Here is a 20,112-nt window from a genome sequence, read left to right as displayed (position 1 = left end):
GAGATCGTCTGGCTTTATTCTTGCAGCTTCCCAACATCCAAGCCCTCAAACATCACAAGCCGAATGAAATTACTTTCGATTTCCCGTAGAAACTATGCGATGAACAATCCGGGGGTCAATGAATCGACGATCGAACGCAATCGACCATCAATCGAACGCAATCGAATATCAATCGAATCTGAAAATTACGGTAGTGTTCGATTGCGTTCGATTTGGTTCGATCGTCGATTCCGTTCGATTGAGATCGTCTGGACTGATGCAAGTTGTCCGAGGACACGGTAGGGGTAGGAGTTTGTAATTTCAAATTTTTGCAGCGGCTTGGTAGCACATGCCGGGCTCAGAATGGGCTCTTCCAGAAAAAATCCGTTCATGGGGGGTGGAGGATATATTATTTTTTTCATGAATTACCCCTGGACATTTTGATTTTTAACCCCCTGGACACGGGTTATACCCCTGGACAAACATCAAATCAACCCCATGGACACAAAAGATTACCCTTGGACATTGGAATTTACCCCCTGGACATTGCAATTTTTTGGCATTTTTTCAATACCCCTGGACAATTCATCCCCCACCCCTCATGAACGGATTTTTTCTGGAAGAGCCCAATCACTGACAAACAACTTTGGTGGTTCGAGCCGGTGTCACAGTTAATTTCAACTCCCCTAAATTAAAACTCCCCAGTCATAACATAATAAACTAGTTTATTATGACTCCCCAGTTAAAATACACTATTTTATTATGACTCCCCAGTTCTTATAAACTAGTAAATTATGACTCCCTAGAGTTAATATTTCCTAGCAAATTTAGACTCCCCCTAGTTTATAATGACTCCCCCTAACTTTAGTCGAGCTAGAATCTAAGAATGCGTGTCTGTTTGATACTGCATATACCAGAAAAATCTAAGGCAGCCTGAAGACTTCCAAAGTTGTCGGATGGATTAAATTGGGTATACTTGTTCGTCGTGTTCCTTGGATAAGCATCTAGATGTGCTTGATTAAAAAATTGACAGAGTATAATTTGTTTTATGGTTTTTTTTCCATTCTCTATTACTAGTTTTTAACCTTTACCACGCCGAAGCCGTAAATTTACGTTTTAAGCTATAGCCGAAGCCGTAAATATACATTTTTCGTGCGGTTTTAAGAAAAGTCGCCCTACCGCCTTAAAGACGCCTTTAAATCCCGGGAAATGTCTTATATGACGGAGAGAAAATGTAAACAAACTATTTTCAATAGTTTGAAACCACCTACTTTCGATTTTAACTGTCAAAACAAACTGGAAAATCAGGCAAAATATTCTTTTGGAAATTATGAGCTCATTGACTGCTGTAACTAACTTTTTATGTTTATTTAGTGGAAAATGGTTTGTTTTATTGGTTGGAAATGTTATGTATTGCTTGTTTGTAGTTTAGTCAGTGTTTGAGGTAAGTTTCTCTGCTCCTTAGCTTTAGCCTGACGGTACTAGGGTGAAACTGGGGCTTGTCGGCCGTCATCGACCGTCACCGAAACCGAAACCAAGTTAAGGCTTCTGATAGGCTGCAAAGAGTTTTTCAAAGTGTATACATGTTATTTCTATTGTTTTCATGCTGGTGATGATAGGGAAAGTCATTTTAGTGATTTTTCCATAAAATTACCTCAAGGGGCCTCTGCCTTACGTGCCTGATTTACGTGGAATTTTCTCGCAACCAGGGTTTCTAAAAATGAATTTTGTTGCTTTTCTAGTAAGTATATTGTGTTTTTTTGGCTAGCAGTGTATTATAATGGTGGAAACAATGAGCAAAAAATTATGGTCTCGCAAATGTTCTCCCCACTTTTTTTTTAACCGGAACTTACAATTTTGAAAAATATGACAAATTGCGTTTTTGAATTTTTTTCAACTCTAAGGCAAGAAACTACTGTGTCACACCATTGATAGAGGAAATCCTTTATTTTACATTTTTGGAAACAGAAAGTTGGCTTTCCAGATTGAGCTTATTTTTTTTAATCGGTTTAGTAAATCAAAAGTTATGACGGAAAGCGTAAAACTGTCATTTTTCCCAAAACGACAAGGCGTGCACGGGGTGAAGTTCCCAGAGAGAAGGCGTGGTAAAGGTTAAGGACAAGCCACAAAAGAAGCTTTTGTATTAATTCAATGTATTTGAAAACATTTCAACGATTTGTTTAAAGGGCCAATTCGATGAAAAATCATATACAATAAAATGGTGGATTTACAACGCCATGTACAATAACAAACCATACGTTGGGAGAGGTGAAGTGATCCATTTTCAGTCTAAGTCTGAAGTTCGGAATCTTACAATGCAAATTTGTGATAACTTTGGCAACAGATGGTAGTGAATCGAATAAAGGGGCACAATATATTGATCAGGTTAATGTAGTTAAGCTTTTGAAAAATTGTTGGAAATTAACAACAAAGAAAGATACAAAAGTAACAAATAATAAGGATATCTACAAAATTTCCAAATTAAACCTTGAATTCTAAAGACTCTTTGGTTTTTTTGGGTCCCTTGGGACAAGGATGAGTGCAAACATGAAAAATTGGAAAATTTTCGAAAAATTAACAAGTGGGGGGCCCGTTTATTTGGCACCTAAGAGTACTGAATTATGATCTGCATCTGAAAGTGAGTCACTGTACAAAATTTCAGCCAACAACTCCAAATTGTTCAATTTTTATGGACTGCAGCAATATACAAATTTTGCATTATTTGAGTGCTGCTGAGGCTGCAGCCGCTGTGGTTGCAGGAAAATTTTTTCGAGGCTGGTTTCTTTTTAATTTTACTTTTTATCATTTGTTTTTGTTCCCTTTAGTTAGAGCTTTAACACAATCATGTTTGTTAAAAGCTTTTCAAAGTTTTATTTTTACAATAAGTGTTCCCGTTTCAGTCAGCACTGTTTCATATCATTGTTTATTGTGCTAATAAGCAAAAATGTTTTTCTCTCCCTCTTTCTGACACTTGCTCCACGTCGTGCCGCTTGTAAATTATTATGAGTAACAAACTTTATCACTCTTCTTTAGAACAAACTTTAATGCTGGGCCTTCTGCCAGTGGGCTTCTTTTGTTTTAGGTTAGATTTCTTTACCCATAAAAATAATCTCAACTTGTCGGGAATTGCTACCTTTTCATAATTTCTTTATCCTATACCCTCACAATATCCTCCCGAACCAATTTTTTAAAGATAAGATGCCTTGTTATAGGTAAAGAAAAATGGTGCACAACTCGAGAATGGACTTAGGTAAAATGCACAAAACCGTAGCGTTTTTCTTTGGTAAATTGAACAAAATTCGTTTCGGAAGGCTGAACTGAGATCTGTTGCCGCTAAAACTCCGCCAAGTCAAGAAAACGTGATTTCAAAAGTGGAAAGTGTCTTCACCTTTGTTATTGACATTTCAACTTCTTTGCGAAGATAAAGTCAATAATCAATATGATCACCAAATTTATGCAAGTGAAGCATAAATTTTATTTTAGAAATTCTTAGAAAAACAATCGTTCTGTAAACAGGGGCAAAAAGCTTCACATTGACTTCGGCATAAGTTGATTCCTATCAAGGTAGTTGATATTCAGTAATTTTTTAGCATTGCTATTCCAATGCAGTCGGGTTACAAATATAATATACGATTGACCCCTCCGGTCCTTTTTTCGCCAGTCTCAAACTAACCTGAAGCCAGGGTTGACAATATTTGAAACCACGCAGTCCAAATGGGAGAACTAAATATGTAGTAATGGTAAAAATTGTTTGCGCTGGCAAAGAATGCGACAGAATCATTGTGGAAGAAACCAGATGTGATCATCAAGAGAAGAAACATCTTGATTTTTGTGATACCGGTTTGTGGAATGAAATCTGTGAACGTGCATGGCAGAGATAAAAGCCTTCGAAATCTTCAGAAAAACTGCAAATAGCCGTGCAGAATGACGAAAATATGGCTGAGGCGCTGACGAGCATTCTTCAGAACAATAAAATATTTTATGGATGGAGAGAAATGAAAAAACAATTTGTCAAAACAGTATTTAATTTTTCAAGAAGGTTTCAATTAGATCAGCATTCAATTAAATAATAAATTGAGTTTACAGCATCAAGGTCCCTTGAGTTTTACTTCCACAACCTTCATTTAAATTTAATGGAAATTTGTTAACAGGTAGAATGTAAAGCTTTGGGACAAGCTGGAGTTTTTACAAGCTCTTACGTGATTTGGTTGGACGTTAAGATGTAATAAAACAATCTTATTACTTTTTCTAAAGAACGCGTCATCTCTATAATTTCAAATGACCAATTACTTAAAAGCTCCAGCTCATCCCGAAGCTTTTGTATTGTGTAATAAATTTTCGATATTATAGTTTTACGGTTTTAAATAATCACAGACCTTCAAAGTTTTTTTCGGCAGTAAAGACAGAAGTTACTAGAAAAAACTAGAAAAAAGTCTGCAATTTTAAGCATTCAATATAATTTTCATTGCAATAAATTAATCAATCACTGATACAAAATCACATAATGTAAAAATATGAAGTTTAAAAAAATAAAACTTTAATAAAAAAAAATCTATGTACAAAAATCTTTTGAATTCAAAAATATTCTAAAGTCTGTTTCAAAACAATTGACAGGTCTACACAAAGTTGTTTTTATGAGGGGGAGATATAGGACTAAAAGCTTTTTTTAGTTAAAAGGTTGTCATACCTTATCGAGGTTAGAACAGTTACAGGTCTCGTTGGAAAGATAATTGATCTTCAAACGGTAAAAGTAAGTGCCTATGAAGCCACAAGTGAAGAAAAAAAGATTGCCAACAAGCCACGACGATCATTAGCGTTGTTAACTAATGCATGCTTTTTCTAGCATACAAAAATTCGAAAACAGGCTTATAGATGTTTAGGTTGAGGCTTGACAAGACTGAAAAATGCTTATAAAAGAGTGCTTATTATCCCAAGCAAAAGTTTAAGGAAAATCCTAGTCTCGATTTCCAGACCACTATTCTTTTAACACAAAACGTAAGAGCAATCCTGCCTCAAAGTCAAGAAGAAAAAAAGTCGTGGTAGGTTTTTTCTACTACTGTAAAAGAAGTTTTGAGTAAAACTGATGTTAATTAGTAGTCTAGCTCTAGACTAGGAAAATCCAAAAATCCGAAAAATCTAGGCTAAAAACCGGCAAAATCAGGAAAACACATTTTTCATAGGCTTAAGAAAATTTTTGTCATATCTGAGCCTAGATATGCTTATAAGTTAACTCGAACACCAAGTGGATTCAGTAATCGTTCTAATTATGACGAGTCTAAAATACGCAAAGGGTAATCTCGATTGATCAGAAAGATGACGATATTTGAGATTTCAGCTCAGAGTAAAATTACCGATACTGAATAGATAATAAATGCAAAGAAAAACAAAAAAAAGAGAATTAGAAAAAACAATTACAGCATAATTTATGTTATTATTGCCGACCCAAAAAAATATCAGCGTTTTGATTGGTCGAGAGCATCGAGATATTTGCGATATTTCATATTTCTTTAGTCTGGAAATATGACCGCGTTGACTTTTGGGGGACTGGGTAAAGCGGAAAAAAAAAAAAAAAACAAAAAAAAGAACAGAGAAACTGGGAGTCAAAGGGAAAAACAACAAAAATATTTTCAGAAACTTTTACTTTGGAGTTCTTCCATATAACCACTAAAATCAAATTGATAAACTAGAATTATAAAACGACTGCACCACCCAAAATTTTCAGCTTTGGTATAAAATTCTCCGTTGATACAAAAGTTTTTATCAATGCATACAAAAATTTGAGATTCTTGAATGTTTGCCAATAAGATTTCTCATACATAGCAGGGAAGTGAAATGTCTTGTAGTAAACCAAATGACGAGTGAATTTTTTTAAAAGTTTTTCTCTAATCTCGTTCGACAAGGTACGTCCTGAAATTTTCAACTTAACAATCATTGCTCTTCTTCTAAAAATTCAAACCATTTAAGCTGACGATAATCAAGAAATATCCAAATTGGTTTGCCTTGAAAATATGTTGTTCTTCAACCATTATTACAAGCATACATTTCCTCATGGACGCCTTTCCTCTGCTATTCTTTTTCATGCATCGAAACAAAAACATAGAAAAAGACTGAATGTTATCATAAGATCAATCTGATTAATCTAAATGAAGGTTTCTTCTCTTTCGAAACAATACTGTACACATCTGCATTTTGAATATCAATCTAGAATTTTCAATACATATCTGAAAAATCTACAACTCTTCAAAACAAAACTCTGGGTCGAAAATGATCAAAATGCTTCTCTGTTTTGTTTTTTGTGTGAATATTTGTTCGGCGGGAAATCGATGTTTTATTGTTCGAATCTAACGTTCGAATTAGATTTTCGAATAAAAACATTCGAAACTACACAGAAGAAAGAAGCAAGGCGGAAGTAAGTTTTAAAACAAAAACAAAAAGAAATTTATATCAGGACAATTTTTTTGAGTCGACAATAAATTAGTTATCACATGACTTCTCGTGCAATACTCGATATCTTACTCGTTCCGAGATTTTACCGATATTTTTCCTCGCCTAAAGTCTCGGAAAAATATTACGGAAAAATCTCGGAACTCGTAAAATATTTCTCGTATTGCACTCGAAGTCATGCGATAACTAGTACTTATTTCATATGTTATTCGAACTATATAAACAAATATTTGGTTTTGTAGTATGTCAAGTCAACAACCATAAAACCCACCATCGTGTTTACGCAAATACCCTCTGTTGGTAGCTGCACTGTGGTGGCTTGCTAAAAAGAGAAGAAAAAGCGAGTCAGAGAAGAATCAAATGATCCCATATTGTCCTAAGGGAAATACCCGTCCAAGACGTACCCCAATTTTGAGGCGACCTGTTTTAATTTTCTTAAAAAGCTTCAGAAATTTAATGATTGTATTAATGTATTAACATCTAGCCATAAAGAATTAATGAAAATCAATGATCTCTTATTATATTAAACTTTACTAATCAAGCTAATCAAATTTTTAAAACTCAAATTTCAAAAACACAAAGATGAGGGCTACTCTCGGACGAGAATTTTGTACACAAAACACAGCCTCTATATCAAAGCATATCAGAGGGGGTGCGTGCAGCCTAATATCGCCCAGCCAAAATTGAGATGCTGCTCAGGCTAGTGTAAGCAAATGCGCAGGTGTGTACAGTGTATCCTGAATTAACCACTATTTTTTTCCGTTTAAATGTTTTTCACGAAAAGTTTTCCATTCAGTAACTTATAAAAGCAAGCCATAACAAGATATAGAAGGGAATCTTCAACCTTTCTTAAGTAAAAGAAAGTGAAGACTTAAGTTTTCCCTGCACTAAGAAATTTAGCTTGAAAAAAACACAGGTTACGTGTTCTGGATGGGATTTAAGTGTCTTCATTTCCCATCCAGGAGTTTCGGATCTCGGGGAGGGGGGGGGGCAGCTTTGAAATCAATGGTATTCATGATATGCAGGAATTTCTTAGAACAGTCAATCTTGTGCCCATTATCTTTTCGTCCATTATAGCGGGGGGGGGGGGATAAATTTTTTTACAAGATCACCGCAATACCAACACATTTTTTACGACACCACCGACATTTTTTCATGTTTTTTTTTTTTAAATTCTAATATGAGATAAGAGGATGAGAGGGGTAGCCCTCGATTTAGCACTTTTCTCCGACGTTTTAAGCAAAATTACTGTATCATCGATTGAAAATTTAACATTTTCCATCATCGAAAAGCATCTCTCACACCGAAATACCGACACATTTTTTTTTGATCACCGAAATACCGACGCAAAAAAAGGTCAATACCGACAAACTGGTACACGTCTTTTTTATTAGAGCCCAGTTTATAAGAACATTGAAAAATTAAGAGCATCGTAAGAACATGCCCAACCTCAGTTTGGAAAAAATGACAAGAAACTATAATTCTTTCCTCTTTTCAAGCAGTTTTAACCGAACTTAGGGATAGATTTTCTAAAATCGAGAGTCAAGTACTCTCGGGTACTTAATAGCCGTCCCCCCCCCGTTAATTAATTTTTCGAAAATTTTCCACCCAGGACATTCTTATTCCAACCCCCCCGCTTATTAATTTTTGGGAAAATGTTTTTGGAAGTTCCCTCTTTTGTCCTAATTCTGCTGTATTAGACTCTTTTTCAAAATTTTCCACCCAGGACATTTTTTAAGTTACTTATTAAGTTTTGAGATTTATTCCAACCCCCCCGGCTATTAGGTACCCGAGAGTATTGTCCAAATTTTACCAATTTTAAGTGTCCTTTATTTTGCATGATATTGTCGATTTAGAGTAGTCTGAAAAATTAAGAACATTTTAGACTGAAAATTGAAGACTTTAGAAGTCACAAAAACGGATGAATGTATCATATCATAATATAGTCTGAATCGCAGACCTCTACAAGACCCCAGGTAGTATAGGTCTGCTTAATGATCTACCAACCGCTTTCCGGTTCGCAAAGGAAATCTAAGATATCTGGTCTGTAAATTTATCAAAACTTTTCCATCAGCAGCTCTTCGGTCGAAGCTCGAAAAATACAATTACGAACACAAAAGTGAAAGAAAACAACCAGAAACACTCCAATCTCTTCAAAGAATTGAAGCTAAGTACCTGAAAAGATACAAAGGCCACACAGTATTAAAAGGTGAAATGCTGATAAAAAGTTCTTTGTTTGTTTTAACAACACTCCCTTTTGTAGAATCATAAAGAAGTAATGTCAGAAATATTCAATAATGAAATAATCTGCAACATATCCGTAGAACTGACAAAACAATTATCTGGAGCCAAAGTGATCAACGAATCCCCAGTGTGGTAAAAAATTATACACTCATACAAGTCCAAATTCAAGCATCGAAATGTAGTTTTATGAAGCAAAATTTTGTTGGTGCACACAGAAGATACATCAGGGCACTTAAATTCAATAAATCTAATTTCTAATATTTTACAAAAAATCACATTAAACAAGAAAGGAGGAATAAAAAGATGCCAACTTCCCTTCGCCTACTTTTTTTTTCGAAATCCAAATATATTTTCCAATCTATGATTTGGTGTCTCACAGAAAATTTAAACATTACGTAATGTCATATTTGTAGACACTCGCCAGCTAAAAATGTCTTTAGCCGTATACCGGCTAAAGGCGGCAAATCTCTGGACAAAGGAAATATCGCTTATTAAGGGCTCTGACCATAGTCCAAAAATTGATTTTGGTATTTGAACATAAAAGTTATATTTCAGGTTCCTTAACACTTTTAACAAAGAATTGCCTTTATAAATTGCTTTTTAATCGAATCCCTTAAGAGTAATTAAGAATTTAATTGCAAAAATGACGTTATGAACTTTAAAAAGATGTTAATAATATGTTGCATCACCCTCTTTTACAAAAAGTGCTTAGTTTTAATGGGTAATTAACTTTTTTGTTTCAAAATTTCTTTACACTGTCCGCAAAGAATTGAACTATTTTAAATTTTGCGGAAAATTTTTCTAAAAAGGTGTGTTCAAAAGTATATTACTGTTTTTTTTAAGCAAAATCCGGATGAAAAATTGATGAAAAACCCACTATTTTGAAGATTTCGAGACAAAGAAGCATTTACAAAAATTTTCCGCAAAAACTTTTATTGTTCGGTAAAAGATACACCAACTACTGCAAAAATTTTTTCAAAATGTTTTTTCTTCGCCGAAACTAAGCTCTTCAAAGTTGAAATATTCTTCCTCGCAAAAGTCTTGATTTTCTTCTTCATCAAACTTTTTCAATGCAATTTTTGAATTTTCAGATTCAGGAATAGTTTGTCTAACAGAAAATGTATAACATGCCATAGTTTTGTTGGTTACATCAGTCAGAAAACACATTTTAAACACGGCAATTATGAAAAATTCACTATGGTCAGAGCCCTTAAGCATCCTCTATAAGGAGCACGAATCCGTTAGTGGATGCCAGAAGCCTAATCATAATAAGGATATACGATTTATTTCGAAATAAAATAGCGAAACTTTTCAGACAAGAATAATTTCATTGAATTTTTCTTGTAAAAAATAGATATATAGTTATAACTTCTGTTGTTTGATGAGTAGTTTTCCTTCAATTTTTGTGCAAACAAAAGATAAGGGAGGGGAAGTTTAAATGAATTGATACGATATTTCTCTGAATGAGAAGATGATGGATTTAAAAATAGACTTGAAACAGCGAAATGTAAACAATGTTTACAGCTAGCTCGCTGCTTAAAATACCATACATACCATACCCTTCACATTTTGGTATTCTCAGCACCAAGCCATTATGTTAAGCTTTGTGTCAATATTCTCAGCCTTTAATTCTCAACTTTACTACTTATCCTCGGTTTGATATGAGCTTTTTCTTTAGGAATTTTATATTATAAATTATTTTTGAATAAAAAACCAAACATTTTATTTTAACTCATTTTCATTTATATTTTTTTGTTAAATGTTTTTATATGTAGGGAGAACGAACATGTATGTTTTGTTACTACTTAAATATATAGATAGATAGATAGATAGATACATATCTTACACGATCTTACAGTATTGGGATTTTTGGAACATTTCGGACCAACGGAAAATTTTGGACCCACGGGAAAATTTGGACCCACGAGCGATTTTGACCCACGAACCCACGAACCCACGAGCAATTTCAACCCACGTGATTTTTTTTCGGACCCACGAACCCACGAGATATTTTAACCCACGAACCCACGTAACCCACGTAATTTAGCAGACTCTATAAGGGAGGGGAAGTTTAAATGAATTGATACGATATTTCTCTGAATGAGAAGATGATGGATTTAAGAATAGACTTGAAACAGCGAAATGTAAACAATGTTTACAGCTAGCTCGCTGCTTAAAATACCATAAATATCTTACACGATCTTACAGTATTGGGATTTTTGGAACATTTCGGACCAACGGAAAATTTTGGACCCACGGGGAAATTTTGACCCACGAGCGATTTTGACCCACAAATCCAAGAGCAATTTTAACCCACGTGCGATGGGTAAATCCAGCGGCCGATTTTTTTGAGGGGCGCCGAAATACAAAGGGCACTAAAAGAAGCCTTTGTTTACTATAATTCGACGCCCATTTGCTTTTTTACACCTTAGAATTGGCATTTTTCGGCCAAAAAGAGAGAAAATACACCAATTTTTTTTTTACCATCCTAAAACCGTTGCAGTCTGATCGCGCTACTACGTTCGAAAAGTTGTAGGTTAAACACGTCTTCTAATTTTTATGTAATAATACTGTAGGGATACACAGACAGACCGACACCTTGTTGTGTTTTATTTAATTGAACACTGATGTTTTCTTTTGAAAAAAGAATATACAGTAGTAAAATACTGCTTTGACAAATTGTTTTTCATTTCTCTATATCCATAAAATATTTTATTGTTCCGAAGAATTTTCTCCGTCAGCAGCATCAGCCATATTTCTTTCGTAATTCTCTACAGCTATTTTTTGCAGTTTCGTTGGGAAGAGCCGGGCTCAAATCTACTGTTTTGAAAAAGTTGTCGCAAGGCATTTTGAGCATTCTCCGTGTTGCAGCTTGTATCGCGGTTTTGTCTGATTTTGCAAATTTCTTTTGCTTGTTTCTCCTGGTAAAATTGAACTAAAAAGCTCAAATTTTGTACACAATTTCAGCATGTCATAATGATTTTAAAAAATAGACAATAAGGACTTTCAGATACATTTAGCTATGAAAATCAAGCAATTTCAGTCCAAAACGGTCAAAAGGGCTTATTGGCACCACCCTGTCAGACACCATCTTGAAATAGCCTCATTTTGGGAAAAACACTTACTCTTAGGTGCCAAATAAACGGGGGGGGTTCGAATAAACGGGGTGGTTGGAAATTGTACTTCTGAAAACCCAAAAATAAGGTAAATACAGGCTTTTTAGAGCAAAATAAGGGGACTTTTTTTTGCCAACTGAAAATATTTTTAAAAATTAATAAACGGGCGGGTCCTGGGGGTTGGAAAATATTCGAAAAATTAACAAGCGGGGGCCCGTTTATTTGGCACCCAAGAGTACTGAATTATGATCTGCATCTGAAAGTGAGTCACTGTACAAAATTTCAGCCAATAACTCCAAATTGTTCAGTTTTTATGGACTGCAGCAATATACAAATTTTGCATTATTTGAGTGCTGCTGAGGCTGCAGCCACTGTGGTTGCAGGAAAATTTTTTCGAGGCTGGTTTCTTTTTAATTTTACTTTTTATCATTTGTTTTTGCTCCCTTTAGTTAGAGCTAACACAATCATGTTTGTTAAAGATTTTTCAAAAGTTTTATTTTTACATAAATAAGTGTTCCCGTTTCATATGTCAGACACATGTTTATATCAGTTGTTATATTGTGCTAATATAAGCAAAAAAATGTTTTTCTCTTCCTCTTTTCTGACCAATCTTGCTCCACATTCGTGCCGGCTTGTAAATTAAAATTGATGAGTAAGCAAACTTTATCACTCTTATTTAGAAACAAAACTTTTAATGCTGGGCCTTCATGCCCTTGGGCTTCTTGTTTGTTTTAGGGTTAGATTTCTTTACCCATTAAAAATAAATGTAAACATTGTCAGGTAATTGCGAACATTTTTCATAAATTTATTATATACGATATATACACTCACAAATATCTCTCCAACGATACCAAATTTATAAAGATTGAAGAATTCCTTCAAAAGTTATAGGTAAAAGAAAAAAGGGTGCACACTTATCGTGAATAGACTTTAGGTAAAATGCAGCCAAACTTTAGCGTTTTCTTTGGTAAATATGAACAAAATTCGATTTTAGGAAGGCTGAACTGAGATCTGGTTACCGCTAAAACTCGCCAAAGTCAAGAAAAACGTGATTTCAAAAAGTGTGAAATTGTCATTCAACATTTGTTATTGACATTTCATAACTTCTTTGCAAAGATAAAGTCAATAAATCAATATGATCACCAAATTTATGCAAGTGAAGCATAAATTTTATTTTCGAACTTCCCTGTGTATAAAAAGACAAGAATGTTAACGCTAAAATCTGGATTCATGAATTCATGACAACAAAAAAACACACCACAAAAATTTTTTAGAAATTCTTAGAAAAACAATTGTTCTGTAAACAGGGTTAAAAAGCTTCCGTACAGTTGACTTCGGCAATAAGTTGATTCCTATCAAGGTATTTGAGATATTAAGTACTATTTATTTAGTAATTGATAATTCCAAAAATGTCAGTCGGGCACTTACAAAAACATAAATATATGATTGAATAAAAACCTCCTGGATAACTTTATTTATAGCCAGTCTCAAACTAACCATAGAAGCAAAAGGGTTAAACAATATTTACAATATAAAACAATATAAACCACGCCAGTCAAAAAGGAGAAAAATATGATTGTAGTAATGGTAGAAAATTCGTTTGCGCTGGCAAAGAATGCGACAGAAATCATTGTGAAAAAAACAGATGTGATCATAAAGAGAAACAACCATCTTGATTTTGTGATGACTGGTTTGTTTGAAATGAAATCTGCTGAACGGTGCATGGAAGAAGATGAAAGCCTTCGAAATCTTCCAAACGAAACTGTCAAAATAGCCGTGCAGAATGACGAAAGAAATATGGCTGATGCTGCTGACGGAGAAAATTCTTCAGAACAATAAAATATTTTATGGACAGAGAGAAATGAAAAAACAATTTTTCAAGACAGTATTTAATTTTTCAAGAAGGTTTCAATTAGATCAGTATTCAATTAAATAATAAATTGAGTTTACAGCATCAAGGTCCCTTGAGTTTTATTTCCACAACCTTCATTTAAATTTAATGGAATTTTTTTTACTGGTAGAATATGAAGCTTTTGTATTGTGTAATAGATTTTCGATATTATAGTTTTACGGTTTTAAATAGTCACAGACCTTCAAAGTTTTTTTCGGCAGTAAAGGCAGAAGGTACTAGAAAAACTAGATAAAAGTCTGCAATTTTAAGCATTCAATATAATTTGCATTGCAATAAATCAATCAATCACTGATACAAAATCACATAATGTAAAAATATGAAATCAAAAAAAATAAAACTTTAATAAAAAAAATTTATGTACAAAAATCTTTTGAATTTAAAAATATTTTAAAGTCTGTTTCAAAACAATTGACAGGTCCACACAAACTTGTTTTTATGAGGGTGAGATATAGGAATAAAAGCTTTTTCTAGTTATAAGGTTGTCATACCTTATCGAGGTTAGAACAGTTATAGGTCTCGTTGGAAAGATAATTGATCTTCAAACATAAAATAAACGTTTTTGGGAACCATACATGTAAATTTCACTAGGTAGTTCTATATCAAAACGAGACCCGCTATGATCTTTATTCATTTCGAGAGGACTTTCGCTCAACTTTCCAAATCGGTAAAAGTAAGTGCCTATGAAGCCACAAGTGAAGAAAAAAAGATTGCCAACGCGCCACGACGATCATTAGCGTTGTTAACTAATGCATGCTTTTTCTAAAGTAAACAAAATTTCGAAAACAGGCTTATAGATGTTTAGGTTGAGGCTTGACAAGACTGAAAAATGCTTATAAAAGAGTGCTTATTTTCCCAAGCAGAAGTTTAAGGAAAATCCTAGTCTCGATTTCCAGACCACCATTCTTTTAACACAAAACGTAGGAGCAATCCTGCCTCAAAGTCAAAAAGAAAAAAAGTCGTGCGGGAATTTGGAATTCAAAAACTGGAAAAGTAAACAAACTTCTAGGTAGTTTTCTTCTACTACTGTAAAAGAAGTTTTGAGTAAAACTGATGTTAATTAGTAGTCTAGCTCCAGACTAGGAAAATCCGAAAATCCCAAAAATCTAAGCTAAAAACAGGCAAAATCAGGAAAATACATTTTTCATAAGCTCAAGAGAATACTTAAATTTTTGTCATATCTGATCAGTGATCGACGAGTCTAAGTTAAATACGCAAATGATAATCTCGATTAATCAGAAATATGATATAAGATATTTGAGATTTCAGCTCAGAGTAAAATTACCGATACTGAATAGATAATAAATGCAAAGAAAAACAAAAAAAGAGAATTAGAAAAAAAATTACAGCATAATTTATGTTATTATTTCATATGTTATTCGAATTATATAAACAAATATTTGGTTTTGTAGTATGTCAAGTCAACAACCATAAAATCCCCCATCGTGTTTACGCGAATAACCTCTGTTGGTAGCTGCACTGTGATGGCTTGCTAAAAAAGAGGAAAAAGCGAGTCAGAGAAGAATCAGATGATCCCATATCGTCCTAAGGGATGCGCATCGCGTATGAAATTCCCGTCCAAGAGTTACCCCAACTTTGAGGCGACCTTTTTTAATTTTCTTAAAAAGCTTCAGAAATTTAATGATTGTATTAACGTCTAGCCATAAAGATTTAATTAAAATTAATGATCTCTCGTATAAAAATTACTAATCAAGCTAATCAAATTTTTAAAACTCAAACTTCAAAAACACAAAGACGAGAATTTCGTACACAAAACGCAGCCTCAAAATATATCAGAAGGGGCAGCCTAATATCGCCCAGACAAGATCGGGTGATTAAAAAATGGAGATGCTGCTCAGGCTAGTGTAAGCAAATGCGCAGGTGTGTACAGTGTATCCTGAATTCAACCACTATTTTTTTCACGTAAAGTTCTCATTCCCATTGAGTGACTTATAAAAGCAAGCCATAACAAGATATAGAGCATTGAGTTTGAAGCCCCGAAGAGGCTAGAGAGGAAACTTCAACCTTTCCAAAGTAAGAAAAAGTGAAACTTATGTTTTCCCCGCACTTGGAATTTTTGTTTGAAAAAAACACAGGTCACGTGTTCTGGATGTGATTTATGTGGCTTCATTTCCCATCCAGGAGTTTCGGATCTAGCCTCCCCCCCGGCTTTGAAATCAATGGTATTCATGATATGCAACACTGCAATGACGAAATTATGCAACTTTTCTGTCCTTTTGTTTTGCACCTAATACGTCACTTTTTCTATTGTTTATGTGACTTATTGGGTGGAAAAGTTCTCAAAAAAGTTCTCAGAAGACTCTCAAGTGGTGCATATCATGAATAGAGGTATCAATAGCACCAACTTACGTATAGCTCCTTTGACGCTGTCGATATTTTCGCGTTTTTCAGACACGGTAATTTTGAGTTTGTCTTTTTTGATGTCGGTCATTTTTTCTGTATTTGGTGTAGTTCGATTCTTCAACTTACGTCTAAAAATAATGAACAATTTAATTGAAGATATTTTGATAGTTGCCAGTACTCCTTTCAAGAAAGTCTTGTAGCTCTCTAAGCTTAAAAAAACAATAGTCATTATAAAAAATCCTGGTCTGGTAATGTATCGTTTAAGCTTTATTGTCAATTTTTCCTTTGTTGTAAATGAAAGACAAGTTGCAATTTGCATACTTTTTGATCACGTTACCATTTTCGACTCTTGGGATTGGATGATTTTATAATCACATGATCAAAAACTATGTAAAACAAATCAATTTAAGGTACGCAAGCTCTAACGGTTAGCAATAGAAAGAAACAAAAGCCTTCCAGACCGGGTTTTTTTATAATGACTATGAAAAAACAGACGCTGTACTGTAGCATTCAATAAAAGATTCCCCCTGATCTCTTCCTTGTGGTGATCCTGATATCAAGGGTATCAATACTGGAACTTGAGCTGAGATAAATATTCTATAAACCATTGTTAGAAATTGCCCCTACTTATTTACCGATCTACCAAGAGACTTTGATAACAGGGGGTGTTTTTATACTGACAGCTTAAGCTAACAGAATTAAACTTTTGATAAAACGATGAATAGCCCACCCAAAACTGTTCATGTAATTTTTGGATGAAAAGAGATGGCTGCACGTTAATTTTTTCTTTTCAGAAAAATATTGTATTTCCCAAAGCAACACAGGAGAAAAACACAGGAGAAAATTCGTTAAATCTTTTGTATTTTGCACGAATTTTCTAATCCACTAGATACATGCTCGAGGGCATGTTTGAAAGAACAAAAGAGCGATGATAGGCGGATCACGAAAAACAAAATATTTTTCGATTTTTCTCCTGTGTTGCAATGGGAAATGAAAGTACATATTGACGTGTAACCATCTCTTTTCATCCACAAATTTATATGAATAGTTTTTGGCTGTTCAGCATTTTATTGGACGTTTTGCTAACCCTGTTAGCTTAAGCCGCCAGTGGAAAAACACCCAGGGGGGGGGGGTAAAATTAAAACTTATAGCACAAAACAAATTCCAAATAAATGCATCTTGTGAAGTTGAAAATTGGGACGACATGAAGTTTTTACAAGCTTTTATTGGATTTGGTTGGTCGTTAACCAATTTTGTTACTTTTTCTAAAGAATGCATCATTTTTATTATAATTCAAATGACAAATTATTAAAGTATGTTATAAAAATTCCATCTCATCTGCGAAAATTAAAGGCATTAAAAAGTAGCACTCGTGTTTTATGTTTCAAATTAAACTACGCAATCGAACAAATATCAGCGACAAGTGTAAATGCATTATAAAATGTTTATAGACGTTTTTATTTCTCTTTTTATTCATTCAAAAAATGTTTTTCTATTTCTAAAAAAATGAGCTAAAATTGCTTGTCTAACAACTGCTTTTTGTTTTGTTCACTTAACTTTTTTTCATGCAGATTACATGGGATCAAAGCAAAAGCTATGCAAAAATATAATTCGAAATCTGTATATTGAAGTGACTTACCCGTGTGGTAAGCCCAGAGTTTCAGGTTGGTAAAGTGTTTCAGCGCTGGATTGAAGAAATTCTGAATGGTGATCGTAGATCGATTTGATGACGAAATCTAAACTATCACGTGGTGCCTTAAAAAGATGATTTCATAAAATTATAATTTGCAAATTGATAATATTTTGATAATATTAGATTTTTTGACTGAAGATCGTAACGAAAAGTTGCGTGAAACTTTGAGTATCAAACAATTATAATCTCAACTTTAATTTATATGTAAATTGATAATAAAAATAAAGTACTCGTCTGGATTGCTCTGTAATTTCTATTTTCAACAAATTGCACCAAAAGTGCAGCCTCTTTCGCAGATTAAGGCTTTACTATTTAGTGTGGCAATTTCAGCCAAACAGGGGGTTTGGATACAAAATTTTTGTTTAGAGTGTAAAATTCGATCTTTAACATGTGTTTGAAATTGACTTATGAAATAAGTTGTTAAGTTTAGCAAGGCTTCCTTAATTGTTGCGACCAGGAAATTTCAAACAACTTAAAGATAGATTTTGATAGATACTCCTAGAATTTTCACAACTAGAAATCATGAAAATTAATAGAAGTAGATACTCAGTCTACATTTATTGAATCAATCTAAACAAGTTCGAGTTTATCAACTCAGTGGATATCCATATTTGGTTTACTTGGATAACACCAAACGTAATGAATTTACAAATTCATCTAATGGCTTGCAAAATAAATTACCTGTGGGTCATGATGGAAAACCTCACGCCTTGAGCTTGCTAAAGTCTTTTTCTCATAAAGTCTATTCCATTGGTCAGATGAATCCATCACATTGTTTTGGTTTTGAGCCTGGAAGAGAAAGAAAATTCAAAATGCTTGCACATTGAAAAACAGCAAGAGTATCTTTTATTTCTCCATGGTCATCAACCAAATGACTTTAACCCTAACTAACTATTAAATGGTTTTCTGTCTTCTCATACAATACCATATACCATCTGGTTTGAAATATTACTTACTCTCTCAATTAATCGAAATTGAAACCTGGACACCTTGGCTACACAGAGAACTGCACTTTGATATTTCACAGAAAAGTGCTACCAAGGGGTATTTCGACTCTGATATCTTCCAAAGGAAGTTTCTGTTTGCCTTGAAGTTTGACAACCTTCTTTATCTAAGGTTGAACTACCACTGGTGTACAAATAAACGTTGTAGCATAAGTAGAAAAAAAGCTTAATTTTTGCAATCACAAATTTACAGTAACCGCTAATACTGTAATCCGGAATTAATTATTAATTAAAAAATTATACATTTAAAATTTAGTGCTTTTGATTCTCTAAAACAAGCAAAAAATATTTTCATAATTATAGTTGACTATCAAAAGTTACAGGCATTCTTATTTCCACTGCCAATTATTATCAGGAGGTCGTCAGTATTCCGACAACACTTTTGTCCGACAACGAGTCAAAAACAAAATATGAATCGCCGAAGAGGAAGCACATCTTTTATAAGCAACCACGTTCTTATAAAAATCCAAAGCTCCGACTTTGAGGTTGGGTCCCTAAACCCAACTTTTCTTAAATTTTGGGAAGCTTATTAGGATTAGGCTTTTAAGAGTCAAGAAATTGGATTTAGCTGTTTTTACGACCCTTCTTTAGGGGGGGGGGGCTGGAATTAAAGTTTGTGGTTTACAACCCTTATTTATAACATAATTCGCTGAACATGCAAAAAGGGACCCTTAAAGACGGTGCATTCTTTTTGCTATAAATTATCTTTGCGCAAATTTGATTGGTCCTTTATTTCTAATTATGTCAAAATGCTGCTAAAATGAATTATTATTAATATTATCTCAGTGAAAAACCCTAGTATTCAACATTTGACACTCTAAATTCTTTCGTTTTCGGACAAAAGTGACGTCGGTAAAAAACACTTCTAAATTCTAAATTTATTTTATAGATTCGGACTATTTTTTACTGTCGGACTAGTGACATTCACCCTTATTTATCTGTATACACTTTAGTCCATGGTCCATGGCCGCCCCCCGGCACTTTTTGGTATCGACCATGTCATACGTTTTTAAGAGTTACTATTTTAAGCTGTTTTGAGACCAAATCAAACCACAAAAACTATTATTCTCCCCAAATAGATAAGTGAATAGTCAAATAAAATAAATAATATAAAGGAAAACAAAATTAAGAAAATATTTCATACCTGCAGTTGCGAGCTCGATGAAAAGTCATTGTCATTTTCGAATTTTGGAAAAGGGTAAGGATCACGAGGCATATTTGATACTAAAAAGCTCTATAAAAAAATTAAAAAAGGAGGAGCACCAGCCACCACCGTAATCAGTAATGATCTGAACCAATGCAAAATAAAATATAAAATGTAAAGTTTGTTTTGATTTGAAAGCTGTCCTTTTGAATGTA

General features: G+C 33.8%; 1 protein-coding gene across 2 annotated transcripts; it reads right to left on the bottom strand.

Annotated features, from left to right (window-relative positions):
- Window positions 1-6,622: 6,622 nt before the first annotated feature.
- On the bottom strand, window positions 6,623-20,096 carry LOC136809178 (protein CFAP276-like). Of its 2 annotated transcripts, none has more exons than XM_067065697.1 (5): window positions 19,898-20,096; window positions 18,431-18,538; window positions 17,696-17,811; window positions 16,063-16,184; window positions 6,623-6,745 (listed from the first exon to the last, which is right to left on the bottom strand). In XM_067065697.1, exons 1-5 carry the CDS (start codon window positions 19,967-19,969, stop codon window positions 6,675-6,677), a joined length of 489 nt encoding a protein of 162 aa, XP_066921798.1. In that variant the 5' UTR covers window positions 19,970-20,096; the 3' UTR covers window positions 6,623-6,674. The 2 variants fall into 2 exon arrangements, with proteins under 2 accessions (XP_066921798.1, XP_066921797.1); XM_067065696.1 differs by lacking the exon at window positions 6,623-6,745 and adding an exon at window positions 13,933-15,184 and having other exon boundaries at window positions 19,898-20,093.
- Window positions 20,097-20,112: the final 16 nt, after the last annotated feature.

This window comes from Clytia hemisphaerica, unplaced genomic scaffold (genome assembly GCF_902728285.1).
Source record: "Clytia hemisphaerica strain Z4C2 unplaced genomic scaffold, Clytia hemisphaerica genome assembly, whole genome shotgun sequence".
Classification (NCBI taxonomy): domain Eukaryota; kingdom Metazoa; phylum Cnidaria; class Hydrozoa; order Leptothecata; family Clytiidae; genus Clytia; species Clytia hemisphaerica.
The sequence above is the reverse complement of the archived record's forward strand: the minus strand, read 5'-3'. Positions and strand labels throughout refer to the sequence as shown.